General features: G+C 47.6%; 1 protein-coding gene across 4 annotated transcripts; it reads left to right on the top strand.

Annotated features, from left to right (window-relative positions):
* Positions 1-5,721: 5,721 nt before the first annotated feature.
* CYREN (cell cycle regulator of NHEJ) lies at positions 5,722-14,867 on the top strand. 4 transcript variants are annotated; one of them, XM_073327360.1, is made up of 5 exons: positions 5,722-6,030; positions 7,427-7,481; positions 10,806-10,935; positions 12,456-12,522; positions 14,001-14,867. In XM_073327360.1, the coding sequence occupies exons 1-5, from the start codon at positions 5,920-5,922 to the stop codon at positions 14,238-14,240; spliced, it is 603 nt and encodes a 200-aa protein (XP_073183461.1). In that variant the 5' UTR covers positions 5,722-5,919; the 3' UTR covers positions 14,241-14,867. The 4 variants fall into 4 exon arrangements, with proteins under 4 accessions (XP_073183461.1, XP_073183460.1, XP_073183463.1 ...); XM_073327359.1 differs by having other exon boundaries at positions 10,785-10,935; XM_073327362.1 differs by lacking the exon at positions 5,722-6,030 and adding an exon at positions 6,037-6,224.
* Positions 14,868-18,087: the final 3,220 nt, after the last annotated feature.

The raw sequence follows: 18,087 nt of genomic DNA, 5'->3' as shown, positions 1-18,087 counted from the left end.
TCCATCTTAAATCTGGTACTTTTCCATTTAGAAGGAGGGGTGAGGACCCAGAGAGACAAAAGATTCCTGCCTTGTGCCAAAGCTATAAAAGGGGGTGGAACAGAACACCATGGCTTCCAGTCATGAGAAAACCTCTGCTTTCCACCTACAATGTCTGCTGGAACTAACAAGGACTGTACCGGGGAAGGGATTGGGCCCACACTAGGAAGGAGTCTAGTCTGTGAAAGAAGCTTATTGGAACATCTCTGAAGGTGAGATATTACCTGTAATCAGTTTCTTAATGTATTAGGCTTAGACTTGTGTGTTTTGTTTTATTTTGCTTGGTGACTTACTTTGTTCTATCTGTTAGTACTTGAAACCACTTAAATCCTAATTTTTATACTTAATAACATTTTTGTTTATTAATAAAGCCAGAGTAAGTGATTAATGCCTAGGGGAGCAAACAGCTGTGCGTATTCCTCTAAAAATGGGCTCAGAGGTAATTTCAGCACATCAGGTGACAGTCCCAAAGGGGTCTTTGTGACTGAACCCGTCACAATGGCGTAGTCAAACAGGATGTGTGCACAGCTAATTGCTTTGAGACACTGGTAATAATTTTATGTGAGGTTTAAGTGTGGTGGCTGGAGAACAAAGTGGTTACTGGTTTGTTGTTTTCTGTTTGCTTATTTCAGATAAAGGAAATTGAGGCAGAAAATTAACAATGAGTGAGAGTGAAGCTCAGAAGAAGCAAGAACTGCACAGGTTGCAGATGATTGAGAAGGAAAATGAACATAAAAGACAGATGGAATTAAGACAAATGGAGATCGGTGCACAGATTGCCAGAGAAAAAGCTGCTCACGAAAGAGCCAGGGAAACCCAGAGGTTAGCCCTGGAACTCAGGCAGCTGACGGCTGATGAAAAAAGGGCTGCACACCAGCAAACACTGGAGTTAAAAGACAAAGAAATTGAGGCCCAGAGACCAGCCCAAATTGAGACCCAGAAGCATGAACTGGTTGTAATGAAGTGGAAGAGACAACCCTTCAGAAGCTGGCTCCACTTCCCCCAAAATCCATAAATGGGAGCAGTTATGTTCATCATATGATGAATCCAGTGTTATTCCCAAGTATTTCATCACCTTTGAGAGACTGTGCACTCTCCATGCAATTCCTGAAGATCAGAAAATGACTACTTTGGTTGCAAAATTGTCTGGGAGATCTCTAGACATATTCAATAAGATAACTATTGATGCTGCTTCAAACTATGGTAAATTTAAGGATCTGGTTTTGAAACAGTTCCAGATTACACCTAAAACCTACAGGATAAAATTCAGGAGTTTTAAAAGGGGATCTGGATTAACTAAATGTGGCCTAATGTGTAAATGAAATGAGTGATTTGTTAGACAAGTGGGTGAGGCGAAAAGGCATTACAAGCTTTGAAGAAATGTGTGATCTGGCTGTTTAGGAACAGTTGCTGAATATGTGCCGTGATGTAAAACAGTATTTGTGGGACAAAAAGGTGGGTGCAGTGGGTGAATTAGCTGGGTTTGCAGACTCTTTTGAGCAAGCGCAAGCTGCAATTAAACACAAACCACTGGCAGAGGGGTGCGGGGGGGGGAGGGGGAACAGAATCACCGTTTTACCCCTGGGGAAAAAGGAGACTGGGCGTTCACCTCCCCATCCCCCTGTTACTCGTCCCAAGTCTCCTGTACAAGCAGAGGAGCCCAGTAAGGGGCTCTCATTGTAAGTCCACTGAGCACCTGAGGAATAAATGTCCTGGGCTGAATGGGAACGGGCACCAAGTAACACATGAAGCTGCTGCTTCTCAGAGCACAGGGGTATCCCAGGGTACTGTCTCTTACCACCCAGGATTTGTAAAGGTTGCTTCTACACAGCCAAGCAGTGAGCATATGCATGCTGTTAAGCTTAATGGCAAAGTGCTCCAAGGTTGGAGGGATAAGGGTGCACAAATTTAAGGTCAGGCTTGACAAAGCCCTGGCTGGGATGATTTAGTGGGGTATTGGTCCTGCTTTGAGCAGGGGGTTGGACTAGATGACCTCCTGAGGTTCCTTCCAACCTTGATATTCTATAAAACTGCTGGGGTCAGGAGGGACCTGATCCATGAGAAGGATTCGTTACCAGGAAAAATGGCGGAATTAGAATTGGTGGGAGGTTACTAAATTCTTGCACCTTTAGCTAAGGTACACATGGAAACTGGTGATTTGCAGGCTGAACTGATTGTCGCAGCAGTAGCACACAATTTTGCACCGTTTCTACTGGGGAATGGCTTTTTTGATGTGGCAGAATCTGTCCCAGGGTTTGTTAGTAGCAAGAAGGAATCTTGTGCTGAAAGCCTGAGGGGAGGGTGAAGTCACATGCTGCTGGAGAAGTAGGAGAGTGTCTCTTTAATTACTCTGTAGCAGTGGAAAATGGGCTATTGTGGGCAGGGATGGTCAAGGCCAGTTCCTGTAGCCCCGGGGCTCAGGGGTGGATAAAGCCAGCTCCTGTCCTGTGATCATCTCCCTGGGTGGGGGTGGGGAGAATAATCCACCTTGTAATGGGGAGGCCTTCCCAGCTGCTGACTGCCAGGAAGTGGCACATCAGCAGGGGACAGGCCCTACCCTGGGGTACACAGAGAGACATGTATTCCAGAGATGGAAGTTGGGGTCCTGACAACCGCTGTGGTGGGAACAGACCCCAAGAGTCTGTAGCTGGAAGCAAACCCAACCTCAGTGAAAGGGATGGGATTTTGTTGGCCAGTAAAGGGTCGGTCAGGGCTGTTAGCTGAGAGCCCACAGATGGATCAGGAACAGTTTTCCTCTTCGGGGACACGGGTATGTGCCTCGTGGGGAACCTAGAGAGGAAAGTCCAGATGGAAGGTGAGGGGGGACAGGAGGGTCTGCCCGCCTTTTCTTGGAAGGCTTTTCCCCAGCAGGAGGGTGAAGGATCTGCATCTGAAATGCCAGACCCCTCACCTGTGGATCAGGTTTTAAGGGAAGACTGGGGGTCAGATCTCCTGGAGGGGAGAGTCCACCCAGTTGACCTTTTAGGTTTGAGGTAGGGGATGCTATTAGATAGTTAACAGCTCTCAGGCACTCTTGGACTGTAAATGGCCTTTCCTACAACGCTTCCATCTTATGGGCCTGGAGCACCTTCAAGACCATTACCTGGTCCCCTACTTTGAAGGAACACTCTCTGGCATGTTTATCGTACCAGGCCTTTTGCTCTTCCTGAGCATCTTTTAGGTTTTCTCTAGCAAGGGCTAAAGAGTTTCGGAGCATTTTGTAGGGAACAAACACCCCCCAACCCCCATTAGAAAGTATCATCTTTCCTTATTGGTCCTTTTGGTCAGGTGCCAACCAGATTATTCGAGCTTCTTAACCCCTTACAGATAAAGCAATTCAGTACAGCTTCAAGGAGGGATTTTATGCTACCCTTATCTTTATTTATGACACAAGCTAAACTGTGTAAACACAGCCTGTCTGTCATTGCTTTGCTGGTTATCTTGTGTCTTTGGCTACTCCACCGATGGGTCAAGACAAAGGAGTTAATACTAATGGTAAACCCTTTCAAGATGTGTGACATACCTAATTTTTGGAAAAAAATTTTTTGTACATGCTAGGGATGGTGACAAGACAGTCCCACCAGCATGTTGCTTTCCAGCTTACACCTGTAAACAAGCTGGAAGCTTGGCATAGCAGCAAAAGCATAACAGGCCTACACTGCTGTGTGGAAGGGGAAACTGAGGCACACCATCTCATGGCATTGGTGGCTAAATTTCAAGACACCTACATTTTAACAGATATTGCTATCTGCACTCCGTTGGTTAGACGCTGGGGGGGGGGGAGGAGGTAGAAGAGGAGAGGCAGAAAACTGTAACACATTAAGTTTCTGTAATGCAGGCAAAGCTAACAAACAGTGGAGTAGTAGTATATAGAAGCCAGGTTCTCCAGCTTTTACTTCTTCCCTTTGTTAATCTTCTGATCACTGTTGTTTCCCTTACATAGCCTTGCGGATCTCTAGGGAACATGTTTCAGCCCAGCTTCTGGGAGTTGGGGAATAGTGCACAAGTGAAATGTAGCATAAAATCCACTCATTCACTGCAGCTGTGTGAAGATAACTGAACCAGAACATTTTGGTCAGCCACGAGAGAGATGAAGGGGGAATGATCAAAGTCCATTGCTGTGTGTGTTGGTCTGGATCCGACCCGTGATCAATGTGCTCCCTTAAAGTGCAGCAAGGATAAGGGGAGAAATCAGGCAAGATGGGGGCAGGGGTGGAGAAGGAGTAAGGAGGGAAAAAAAATCAATTACTTGTTAAGTTGCTCAAAATAAGGCAAAAAACAGCCCTGGTCTTTTCAAATGTATACCCTAACCTTTACCCCAGAGAGAAGCAAGGTGAGGGTTGCCTTGTCTGTAATGCACAAATATTTCACACAAATTAGATTGTTGTTGAGGAGGCATTTTTTTCTGTGAAATGTACAGAGCGGAAATCATAAAGCATCTATTTTTTTCTGGGATAGTGACCATTTTTTAAAATTATGAATGTTAATGGATTAAATGAGTCCTGTCATGCAGTCTAAGGCTACAATGGGACCCTTTTAAAAACTGCTTCACTCTTGGCAGAAGAAGTCATTCTGGCATCTGTATAGTCTAAAATCCCCACCCTGTAATCACAAGTTTAAAGCACTACAGTACTAAGTTCATAATTGACTTAACATTAACACTGCTGCTGTGCAGTCTGCCAGCAGAGGGAACCCGAACTAACAAACAGTTCCAGGCTGTGCTGACTTCCAGGAAGATCCAGATTTTGCGATAGGGAGATAACCGAATTCCCTTGTCGGGTGTGGGGGGGACCGTGCTGTTTCCTAGCTGTAAAGGGGAAGGACCAGAAGTGTCACTTTTTAAAAACAACAACTACAACAAGGAGTCCTTGTGGCACCTTAGAGACTAACACATTTATTTGGTCATAAGCTTTCGTGAGCTAGAATCCACTTCATCAGATGCATGGAGTGAAAAATAACAGGAAGCAGTATATTATTACAGCACATGAAAAGATGGGAGTTGCCTTATCAAGTGGGGGGGAGGGACGGTCAGTGCTAATGAGGCCAATTCAATCAAGGTGGTAGTGGCCTATTCTCAACAGTTGACAAGAAGGTGTGAGTATCAACAGAGGGAAAATTACTTTTTGTAGTGACCTAGCCACTCCCAGTCTTTATTCTGGCCTAATTTGATGGTGTCCAGTTTGTAAGTTAATTCCAGTTCAGCTGTTTCTCACTGAACTTTTTAAAAAATTTTTTTTGGTTGAGGAATTGCCACTTTTAACTCTGACAGGTTTCAGAGCAGCAGCCGTGTTAGTCTGTATTCGCAAAAAGAAAAGGAGTACTTGTGGCACCTTAGAGACTAACCAATGTATTTGAGCATGAGCTGTCGTGAGCTACAGCCCATTGTTTCATGTTCTCCGTGTACATAAAATCTCTCCACAGTACGCATCCGATGAAGTGAGCGGTACCTCAGGAAAGCTTATGCTCAAATAAATGTGTTAGACTCTAAAGTGCCACAAGCCCTCCTGTTCTTTTCACGTCAGGAAAGCGTCTCTCGGCAGCAGCCTGGGCCGTGGAGAGGGCCCAGCCTAAACCAGAACACAGCCAGCCCTCAGGGCTGGAGAAGCCCGTCCCGCGCCTGGCGGGTGGCTGCGGCACCCTCGCCACCCGGGCGCAGCGCTCGCCCCAGAGCGGGAGGGGCGGGGTCTGCTCCGCTCGGTCCCGGGCTCGGGCACGAGGCTGGAGGCCCCTGGAGTGGGCAGCGCGGCAGCGCGGATCCCCTCCCCCCACAGAGCGCGGCGGGGCAGGGCCGATCTGCCGCCGCCCCCGCCCCATTTCCCGGGGGGGGCCGTTGCGATTGCCCCGCCCCCTTACGCCTTCGTGTTTTCCAGTCGCCCTCCAATGGGGAGAGGGCGAGGCGGAGCCCGGGGCCCGCTCCGCGTCACGAGAGGAGGCGTGGGCGCCGGGGGGCTCAGCCCTTTGCTCGCCGCTGGCCTGAGGCCCTTCCTGGGGGTAAGCGGGTGCGAGGGAGGCAGGACGAGTCCGGAGACGTGCCGGGGAGGTGTGTCAGTTCCTGCAGGGAGCCGCTTGTCTCCCAGCACCAGAGCTGTGGGGGCAAAAGGGACGGGGCAAGGCAGCCTGTCTGGTGATGCCCATTTGCCAGCTTTCAGCGCCCCCCCCTCCCCGTGTCTCTCTCTCTGATGCTGGTGGGTTTTGCTGGGTGTTTTCCGCAGTGAGACGTTTCCGAGCACAGTCCGATCCTCGCAGCTCTTCGTCCGGGCCGCGTTACGGAAAGGTCGCTCCTTACCTGGCTCCGCGAGGCTAGAGCTGAGCTCGGGCAGGTCTGGTGAGAGCCGCGCTTTAACGAGGGGGGGGGAGTGGTGTCCGTTTCCCTAGCCCAGGCGAGGCTTCGAGCAAAAGCTGTTGCCCAGATTCCAGCTTTTTAGGCACCTTGCCCGTATCCCTGCTGCCGTTTGAGGCTCCGGAGGCCGCCAGCGTGAAGAGCTCATTGGGGGCCGGGCGGTAGCAGCAGAGTCCAAGCAGAACATCTCCTTGAGCCCGCTGCTCCTCTGTCCAGCATCCCCAGGCCTGACAACCACAGGGCAAGGAACCCCAGGGGCCTGCTTGCAGAACCAGGGGCCCAGTGAAGAGACAGAAACGAGGCACAAAAGCAGGGAGCAGGAGCCAGCTCCGTGCTCTGTTGAATTCCAGACTTTTTAAAACAGGCTTTGGTGGAGGTTTTGCCAAGAGGGTGGGGCACAGCCTGCTGCGGGAGGGTTTGTACTCCAGGCACAGGTGCATCCTCTGTTGGGTGTATAAGGAACGCATGCTGAACGCTGGTGTAGGTGAATCCAAAGCCTTGTTCTCATAAGGTTCTTAACTCCCCCCACCCCCCGTGTAGGCCAGGTTTCGGTTAGTTTATTCCTCCCTGTAGTAATGTGTACACCTGTAAAGCAATCCATCTTTAACAAGCCCTTATGTGAACAAAAGTATTTCATGAAATTATTTTGAATGAAAACATTTTTGCGGGGGAGAGGATATAAATCTTCTCTTGGAAGAGTTGTGAGCCTAATCACAGCCACAATTGATTAGTGCCCAGGGACCAGAAAAATCTGATGAGGGGAGGCAATGTGGTCTGAGTGCAAAAATCGCATTTAGGAGCTTCTGATCCTGATTAGGTTCATGGCCTGGGGCTCATCACTTCACCTGTCTGGTTAAGTGACGGGGTGAGGAGCAATTAGTAGGGCCCTACCAAATTCACGCATCACAGACCATGAAATCGGATCTCACCCATGAAATTTAGCTAGTTTATGAGGGAGGGGCAGGGCTGTGGGCACTTACTGTACACTGGTCTCCAGATGCTAGATCTGGACAGCTGTGAGTGACAGGACTTCCTCTTCCCCTGCAGGGGCCGCTTCCAGGGACCGGTCAGACCCATGTCCGGAAACCTCCCCAAGCTGCAGGTACCTCCATGGCTGCTCATTGGGAGCCCAGCTCTGAAGGCAGTGTCACTGCTAGCAGCAGCACAGCAGTGAGGGTGGCAATACTGTGACCCCCCCACCCCACACACACACCCAACAATAGCCTTGAGACCCTGCCACGACCTCCATTTGGGTCGGGACCCCCGTGATCCCTACACCATGAAGCTTCTGATTTAAATATCTGAAACCATGACATTTACGATTTTTAAAATCTTCTGACCATGAAATTGACCAAAATGGACCGTGAATTTGGTAGAGCCCTAGAAATTAGTTGCTCTTTATGCACAGTTAAACACCAATTCTTCTGGTCAAGATGAGGGAAACTGCAATAAGTAACTGGCAACAGCTAAACGTAAATCAGATCTTCTAAAAATGCTTTCAGTCCTAGGTGGTGAGAGAAGCCAAGTTTGTTTGAAATTAAAAAAATTAACCCACTGTTAATAATAGAAATACCATTTATTTAAATATTTTGGATGTTTTCTACATTTTCAATATATTGATTTCAATTACAGTAACTCCTCACTTAAGGTTGTAGTTATGTTCCTGACAAATGCGACTTTTTATGCGAAACGATGTTAAGCGAATCCAATATCCAATGGGGAGGTTAGGTTCCAGGGAATTTTTTTTTCTCTGACAAAAGACATTATATACATATACAATATACGTTTTAAACAATTTTAAACAGACAGTTTAATACTGTTCACAGCAATGAATGATTGTAAAGCTTGGTTGAGGTGGTGAAGTCAGAGGGTGGGATATTTCCCAGGGAATGCCTTACTGCTAAATGATGAACTAGCCCTCGGCTGAGCCCTCAAGGGTTAACACATTGTTGTTAATGTAGCCTCATACTCTACAAGGCAGCATGGACTGAGGTAGGAGGGAGAAAAGAAAATAGATGCAGGGCAGTAGCTGCAAACACTTCCCTGCAAAAACTGAACATGAGGATGAGCCCACGCTATCCAGCTGGAGCGCACCACGCCCTCCTCCTGACAGCACATGCATGGCTGCACAGGTGCTTTATTTCCAAAGTGCTGGGGGGTGCGTGCATGAGAGAGAGAGACGTGCATTGCTCCTTTAAGAGTGCTAACGCCACTTCAAGTACGTTGCCTTTTTAAGCAGATCAGCCAGTTCAGACAGGAAGCAATAGCTTCCAGCAAGCTCCCTCCTTTCTGTCCCTGAGCCCTCCCCGTCCTCTGCTTGAGGGGGGCACAGGAACAGGGGGACACCCTGATATCAGCACCCCTCCCCCAGCAAGCAGGAAGGTCCAGAGAGCAGCTCCAAGGCAGAGGGTAGAGCAGGAGCAGCACGGCGGGGGTGGGGGACAGCTGAACTGCTGCTGGGCAGCTGCCGAGCCACATACCTTACAGGGAATTTAGGGGAGCTGAGGGGGGAAACTGCCAGCCTTCCCTCGTTCTAATCCCCACGAGGAGGGGCTGCTCTTCCAGAGAATCCTACAAGCAGTGGACAAAGCAGGCAGCTGTCAAAGAACGTTATAAGGGAGTATTGCGCAACTTTAAACAAGCATGTTCTCTCATTGATCAGCAACATAACAACGTTAACTGGGACAACGTTAAGTGAGGAGTTCCTGTACAACACTGAATACAAAGTGTACAGTGCTCACTTTATATTTATTTTTTTATTACAAATATTTGCACTGTAAAAAAAATTATATTTTAATTCACTTAATACAAGTACTGTAGTGCAATCTCTTTATAATGAAAGTTGAACTTACAAATGTCGAATTATGTACAAAAAAACCTGCATTCAAAAATAAAACAATATAAAACTTTAGAGCCTACAAGTCCACTCAGTCCTATTGAGCCAATCGCTCAAACAAGTTTGGTTACAATTTGCAGGAGATAATGCTGCATATGTCTTGTTTACAATGTCACCTGAAAGTGAGAACGTGGCACTGTTGTAGCCGGTATCGCAAGATATTTACGTGCTAGATGCACTAAAGATTTTTATGTCCCTTCATGCTTCAACCACCATTGCAGAGGACATGCATCCATGCTGATGATGGGTTCTGCTTGATAATGATCCAAAGCAGAGCGGACCGATGCATGTTCATTTTCATTATCTGAGTCTGATGCCACGGGCAGAAGTTGATTTTCTTTTTTGGTGGTTCGGGTTCTGTAGTTTCTGCATTGTAGTGTTGCTCTTTTAAGACATCTGAAAGCATGCTCACCTCATCCTTCTCAGATTTTGGAAGGCACTTCAGATTCTTAAACCTTGGGTTGAGTGCTGTAGCTATCCTTAGAAATCTCACATTGGTACCTTCTTTGTATTTTGTCAAATCTGCAGTGAAAGTGTTCTTAAAACGAACATGTGCTGGGTCATCATCTGAGGCTGCTATAACATGAAATATATGACAGAATGCAGGTAAAACAGAACAAGAGAAATATAATTTTCCCCCAAGGAGTTCAGTCACAAATTTAATGCATTATTTTTTTAATGAGCATCATCAGCACAGAAGTATGTCCTCTGGAATGGTGGCTGAAGCATGAAGGGGCATATGAATGTTTAGCATATCCGGCACGTAAATATCTTGCAACATCAGCTACAAAAGTGCCATGCGAATGCCTGTTCTCACTTTCAGGTGACATTGTAAATAAGAAGCAGGCAGCAGTATCTCCCGTAAATGTAAACAAACTTGTTTGTCTTAGCAATTGGCTGAACAAAAAGTAGGACTGAGTGGACTTGTAGGCTCTAAAGTTTTACATTGTTTTGTTTTTGAGTGCAGTTATGAGACAAAAAATCTACATTTGTAAGTTAAACTCTCACGATAGATTGCACTACAGTACTTGTATGAGGTGAATTGAAAAATATATTATTTCTTTTGTTTATCATTTTTACGGTGCAAGTATTTGCAATAAAAAATAATATAAAGTGAGCACATACACTTTGTATTCTGTGTTGTAATAGAAATCAATATATTGGAAAATGTAGCAAAACATTCAAAAATATTTAATAAATTTCAATTAGTATTCTATTGTTTAACAGTACGATTGATCGCAGTTAATTTTTTTAATTGCAGTTAATTTTTTTGAGTTAATCATGTAAGTTAACTGTGATTAATCGACAGCCCTATTTGAAATATATATTTATTCTGGCAGTGTCCCTTTAAGACATTAACTGGGACCTGTGCACATTCCTTGATGCATTAGCTGTGGATTAATAAATGCTTCTGTTTGCGGGGGGACTGTGCATAGGACAGTACCAGACAATCAGGCACATTGGTGAATGCTGAACTGTGTGAATGGCTGAGTCTTGACTGTGTGTCAGTTCCTTTTTTTAAATGCAAAGAGATGGAAAGTGCTGTGTGGAAGGCAAAGAAGAGAGTCCTCCCACCATGGATGGCCGTGCGGGAGGTGGAGCCAAGAAAGACTAGGTCAGCAGTGAGACTCAAGAGGGCGAAGAAGCCAGCTGTGGCAAGGTAAGCGCTTTGTGCAGCTGTGCCACCTGGGGCTGCAGTTGCATTGGCTCCCATGTGCAAAGCACCATTGGGCCTGGTCACCGGTTGGCTAGGAAACCTCCAAGGAGAAGCGAGGGTATCACACAAAAGTGGGGTTGGAGGCTCAGTCAGGGTGTTCTTCGCTGTGTCAGAGCTGCAGGGAGCACTGTGCTGGCAGAGCTGCTGTCTCTCAGGAGAGATGGAAAACACAGAGCTGTTTGCGTAGATCTTATTACGCTCTTCACAAAAGCTGGAGCCATGGTTGAATCCCTTGTTGGGTATTTACCTTCTCTCTGAGCTATGTTATTCTTCACTTCCCTCCCTACACTCCCTCTTGTGCAGCATTCCTGGTACTCGATCCCTGCTGCTGGATTTGTACATGAGCCCTGTTCCCCCAGCCAGCACCGTGCTTTGCAATCCTGCAGGGATAACTGTTGTGTTTAGAAGTGTAAGGGATTATGATGGTTATTGAAATATACAGAAAGGAATGTTCCAAAAGGGTTCTGATTTCTGCTCTGAGCTGATGTACATCAGGAATAACTCCACTCAAATCATCAGATTTATACTGGTGTAAAAGTGGTGTGAGAGGACAATCAGGCTCCAGCTTCTGACTTCCTGCTATTGAAAAACAGGAATTTGCAGAAACAAAGGCAAACATTACAATGACTTCCTATGCAGGCATTCCTTAGTCCTGGGGGAATTCTATCCCCAAAAATTAAAAATTCTGCACACAATATTTTAAAATTCTGCATATTTTATTTGTCAAAATAACACTATGCAATCATGTCAGTTTCAATTATTTTGATAATTTATTTCAAAATACCTATCAGCAACTCTGTCTGTAACAATACAGACACAAAAAAATGTCTCCAGGAGTAGGGAGTTAAGGAAACCCCTACAACAACTCAGTTTCTGTTTGTCTGTCCCCTGTCTGGAGAGCCCAGCAGGGGGGCCAGACACCCACACTCCCTCCCCCCAGAGCCCAGCCCAGACACCCGCACCCCGTCCCCCACAGAGCCCAGGAATCGAGAAGGAAAAACAGCATGATGCTGGGTCCTGGGCTTGTATGGAGTTTCCTGCATGCTCTGTCCTATTCAGGACATGCGGGGAACTGCAGCTGCAAGGAACCCTCCAGCTCTCTCCCCCTCACCCCCTGGAACTGCAGCTGCAAGGAACCCTCCAGCTCTCTCCCCCTCACCCCCTGCAGTGTCTTCTATTTGCGAGCCAAGCTCTGCCAGCTCCAGCACGCCCTTAGTGGCATCCAGCAGCTCTGCAGCCCATTTCTGTCAGGGGAAAAGGAAATTTTGTTCCCAAACCATTAATTTCTGTGCAAATTCTGCATTGTGCAGTGGTGCAGAATTCCTTCACGAGTACATTCCTCTAATGTTTCCTATGCTGATTGTGTTTCCATGGGGGCAGCATTCACATTTCTGCCCATGACAGTGTTCCCCATCTGATTCCTGCTTTTGTTTTCTCTTCTGATCTTCTCTTGGCCTGCTCAGGACCGTGACTGTCTATTGTATGAACGAAGCGGAGCTGGTGGATGTAGCATTGGGGGTCCTGGCTGAGGTGAGCACTGAGGCCTGCTGGTCCATGTTCCTGCCAATGCAGCAGTTTCCTAACATGTCCCTGTCCTGATGCTTTTGCCCAGGCTAATTTAAAATGTCCTGCTTCCACCACTTCCCTTGGGGAAATGCCACTGTAGGGGGGCTAAATGGAAGCCTTCTCCTTTGTAACCAGCCACTTCCATTTCAATGATGCCATGATCCGGCATGTGTAACATTGTATCACGCCCCCCTGGAAGTGTTGTGATGTAAGCAACAACAGTGAATGGGTCAGTCAGGAGGAGGGAATGGGTGACCTGGGGGTTGAAGCTTGGGACTTGGGAAGTCTGCATGATATTTCATGCTCCGTCACACACTCCTGCATGACCTGGGGCAAGCCACTTAATCTCTCTGTGCCTTGGTTTACCCCTCAGTAAGTGGGGATAATGGTACCCCCCACCCCCTCGCCAGGGCATTGTGAGGGTTACTATTTGAGATGCTCAGACAGTGGTGAGGAGGGCCGTAGGAATGCCTATAAATAAATGTGAGGAGAGAAGTCCTCTTTACACAGACGCCCTTGTAATCAGCAGGAAGGCGGTGCAGAAAGAGGGCACCTGGTTAATGGGATTTACTAGCATGATTCCCAATAATTATTTATTTTGAGGGGAGGGGAGATTTCTCTGGAGTCCTGCAATTCCCCCCTCCCCCCTAAGCATGTCTGCCTCTTCCCCCTCCAACACCTACATCACAGTGACCCTTGCTGTGGCTGAGGGAGCCTCCAGCCAATCAGTCCTGCTTCCTGTGGCGGGGTGTGGGGGTGGGGGTGGTGCTGTGTGTCTTGAGAGTAAGTGCTGTGCTTTCCTTCACGGCCTTGTGGGGGCTGGGAGATGCCACCTGGGTTTGGTGTGCCAGGGGGATGGATGCAGGAGTTTCTCAGACACTCACTTGGGTGAGTAAATGCTACAGTGCTGAATTCACACTCCCTTGCAGGAGACTATGTTAATGGCACCTCAGCAGCTTTCTCTCGTTAGGTTGGCAGCTCCCCGGGCTCTCTGCCTGGAGTCTCCCCCTTCCTGTGGCCCTGATCCTGCAGTTAGATCGCTGCAGGCAGACCCTGGCTTTCGCATCGGCTTCAGTGATGGGTCAGCCCACGTGGCTGTGATTGCAGGACTGGCCCTTAGTTGTTCCTGAATGGAGAATCCGTTATTCCTCAGGAGATTAACCCCCCTCCTCCCCATGAGCACTAAAGACCCCGTGACACTCTGTGAAGGTGCACACATGTTAACTGCAACGTCCTCACCAAACTGTAGCTTGGGTAACTTTGTCCAAAATTCCCCTACAGCTTCAATGGTGAAGAGCAGTGTTCTTCGCTGCCCGGATTAAGCCGGTGTTAAGTGGGGTGGGATGCAGCAGCTGTTGATCAGCCTTCCGCTGACTGGGGGCCTGGTGCCAGTGGGGATGGGTGTTTCTTCCTCTTGCTTCATGGACGTGTTTCTGTGCCAGAACTGTAAATACAAGGAAATAGAGGGGAGCATTCCATCTGAAACCGAAGGGGAGCAGGAAGGCCAGCAAATGCCGACGGAGCCTCAGTGGAGTCCAGCAAGCAGTGGCGGGGCCAGCACGCCCAGGCCAGGCCCCGAGCCCCATGCTCAGCCAGATGCTTTGGGCTGTGCTAGCAGGACAGACGTGGAGGATGACGAAGATGATGCTTTGAAATATGTCAGGGAGATATTTTTTAGCTAACATCTCACGAGGGTTTTTTAAGCAGAGCAAAAATAATGCCAAGGGAGCCATAGTCGGAGGGTGGGGCAGACCCAGGGGCAGGCTACAGTGGGTGGGGATACGACAGTGTCGGGCTGTACGGGTTCCCCCAATGCCCTCCCAATTCAGAGGGAGCCCGGAGCAGTGGTGTGGATGGGGCCCCAGGAGAGAATGTCTGAGAGGAGCTCGCCCTCGCTCTGCCCTGAGCTGCATGGCCAGTGTCTGGTTCAAGTACAGCCCTTGCCCAGCGTGTCTGAGCCTTGGGACAGTCCCTCACCTTCCCCAACACTCCCCCCTTCATAGCCTCTTGCTTGTGAGCCACAGGTCCCCTCCTCCCTGGGCCAGCTCCCCAGCTGATCCTAAGTGGCCTCCTGATTGTCAGTCTCTGCCCAGAAGTCATGGAGATTGAACTCACCCTTCCAGCTCTGGGGTGGGGCTCTGCAGGACAGGGCAGGCACATGGAGGTGGGGGGGCCGGACCTGCTGTGCAGCATCCCTTGATCTGTGAATAAACAGTTTGTTCTGAAGGGCTGTCACTGGGGCACCTTTTATCAGTATTGTATTAAATTTGAAAGGTTATTAAAATATTAAATGTCTCTTTTAAAAACAAGCATCTGTGTGTTCTGCCTGCACCATGGGCCACCCTGTGCTGTCTCCTACCTCACCTGTGGGCATCATATTTACCTGATCTGTCAGTGGACTTGCATTGTCTCTGCTTGATGACAAGGCGAGCCAGAAAAGCAAACCGGTTCCATTGTCTAGGGCAGACCTGTTCACAAGCTCCCCCTGCCATGCCTGGTTTAAATGCACTTTAGTCATAATTTCTGCATCTACCCACAATTCTTAGTACCCACTGTGCACCTACCTCATGCAGGAATAGTAGTGAGCAGTGAGTTATTTGTCTGCATATTGTGTATAAAGATTATTGCAACGGTGCGAATAGAGAGTGCTTTGAGTCACACGCGTTACTCAACCAGAGAGCAGAGATGGCACCAGCCAAACATGCTCTACGACATTCCACCACCCTGTTCCAGCTCTGCCCTATTCACTCCTTGTCCTGAGTCTAGACAGTGGGGAGAGGCCCGCAGTGGCCGTTTCTTCCCTGTGGACAACTAGGACTTACAAACTGTGTGGTGATGCCACTATCTCATTTGCCATGAACAAGTAGCGGGTAGTGATACTCAGGTCCGCTCCAGGTCTGTAGAGACTAAATCTGTGCTACTGGGAGAGCTCAGCACCTGTTTCCCAACTGTCTGAGCTGCATTTTCTGCCCTGTTAACATATAAAATATGAGCAACTCATCTGAAGTATTTTGCGGGCAGGTTTGAATGCACATGGGTGTGCTGGAAAAGGTTTTCCACTGTCAGTGTTTTGGCCTTCTCTTTTTCAGTCTCCTGGCATAGGGACCAGATTATGCATGCAGCAGATGAAATTACCCAATAGAGCTAGAAAAGACCTGCGAGCCTTTCCTGATCTCCCTTTGGGCCAGGTACTGATGCTGTAGGTGACATGCTCGTAATTAAATCATAGAATATCAGGATTGGAAGGGACCTCAGGAGGTCATCTAGTCCAACCCCCTATTCAAAGCAGGACAAATCCCCAATTTTTGCCCCACATCCCTAAATGGCCCCCTCAAGGATTGAACTCACAACCCTGGGTTTAGCAGGCCAATGCTCAAACCACTGAGCTATCTCGTGCCTAAGCCCCCTTTATAGCACATAGGCATCCCCCTTTACAATGAACATAGATATGCCAGCATACCCACAAGGCTGCAGTAACCCTTCTCTGTTGAGTGGGTCTGGTAGGTAGCCCTGGTTTGTCTTACATCTCTTAGCCACTACTTAGAATTCTTTGCAACGTGCCTTTATTGTACCATGACTAACCACGGGCCCTCCTATATTTGCCTTATTCAGTTTCCTCAAGGGCACTGACCAGGCCGCAAGAGTCATCCTCTGTACACTAGCTCAGTTTAAAGCATTAATTCACTTTACCCTGCAGAAATTTACATTTCTGTACCACAAACTGTGCAACACTGTGCTGGCTGTAAAAGCCTTCCAGTCTGCCAGACCTATTAACACAATACCGAAACTGTAGATTTAAACGCTTGGATCTTCAGACATATATTTTTTAAAATAGAATCATAGAATCATAGTAAATCCTTCAAAGAACCACTCTGATCTAAAATACACATTTTAATTTTAATTACTATAGTACAAAAAACTTTCTTCCAAAGTCTTCCTGTCCTTTCTGTCCATCCCTTTCTCCCTTCACCCCCATGTTAAAGAGAGCCCTTAAAGGGACAACACCCCTTTCCTGCCAGATAGTGGGTCAAATGAGTTTCCCTTTCTTTCCTTCTGACTATTTGATGAACTAGTTTTAAGAGACCCCTCTAGCAAAATCAGTACCTTAGTAAGATATAAAATCCTTTGTTATGCCTAAAGTCTTTGGAAACATATTTTTTAAAGTTGGTGAAATTTCATAAACATGTCTATTGTTATGGAGATCACACAAAGTAAATTAGTGTTCGCTTTGTCTAAAAGCAATGAACATTGTTATGAACACACTAAACCTCTGCGATTGATTAATTTAAAATAATGTCTTTGTTTCAGTGAGTTAAATATGTAGTAATCTGGAATGATTACTTAATGATGGCTTAAGAGTACATTTAAAATGTAAAATAAGCTTAGAAGTACTGATTAAGAAAATGTCATACAGAAGAGCTGCCTCACGTATTCCATAATATTTAAGGTTGTATTCAGCAGGACAGGTGACTTGCCTTTACTACAAAGTTTTTGCAGATAAAGCTCTGACAGACTTCAGGGTTTATAAAAAAAACCTGTGACTGACATTTTTTTATTCCCAAGTTTAGTGCTTTTCATGAGGTACCTTCTGCATGTCCACTCTTCACCTCCTGGCATGCCGTGGAAAACATGTTCCATCTTCTTTAGAAAGAAATTGCAGAAGAGTGATTTTTTTCAAATGTCATTTGCTTTATTTGGGTTCAGGGATTTGGCTGGAAGGGGGGAGAGCAGGGAGGTGAAGGGGAGAGAGTGGGAATAGGGCGGGGCTTGGGCAGAGTGGGGGCGGGGCCTGGGGCGGAGCAGGAGTGGAGTCTTGGCAAGGCCACAGGCAGAAGAGGTGGGGTGGGGAGCTAGGCTCCCCAAACTGCAGCTTGACCCACCGCCCATGACAGCAGGTAAGAGTGGGTTGGCTCCCGCACACCCAGTGCACGCTACAGTCTCTTTAGGCAGGGGCTGTAGTCACAGAGGCGTAGTCTGTGTGAGGAAGAGGGTACGGTGGTCTCTGTGGGGAACTGTGATTCTCTGCCGCCAGGAGGCAGGCAGGGCGGCTCGGTATCCTTTGCTGTCACGTCCCTCCTCCGCCCGGGCTGTGAGCCCGGGCTGCCATCGGGCATAGGGGCACCAGTTTAATAATACTGCGTAGGACCCCATAACTCCTAAGGACAGCCCTGTGAACTGCCTGACAAACTTAGACACAGAATAGTGTTTCAGCCTGTTCAGGTTTCTTCCCCACTCTGAACTTTAGGGTACAGATGTGGGGACCTGCATGGACCTGCTTATTCTTACCAGCTTTGGTTAAAAACTTTTCCAAGGTACAAACTTCGCCTTGTTCTTGAACCATATGCTGCCACCACCAAGCGTTTTAAACAAAGAACAGGGAAAGAGCCCACTTGGAGACGTCTTCCCCCAAAATATCCCCCCCAAGCCCTACACCCCCTTTCCTGGGGAAGGCTTGATAAGAATCCTCACCAATTTGTACAGGTGAACACAGACCCAAATCCTTGGATCTTAAGAACAATGAAAAATCAA

The sequence above is a fragment of the Lepidochelys kempii genome, chromosome 1, assembly GCF_965140265.1.
Source record: "Lepidochelys kempii isolate rLepKem1 chromosome 1, rLepKem1.hap2, whole genome shotgun sequence".
Classification (NCBI taxonomy): domain Eukaryota; kingdom Metazoa; phylum Chordata; order Testudines; family Cheloniidae; genus Lepidochelys; species Lepidochelys kempii.
This window is presented reverse-complemented; position numbering and strand designations above follow the sequence as displayed.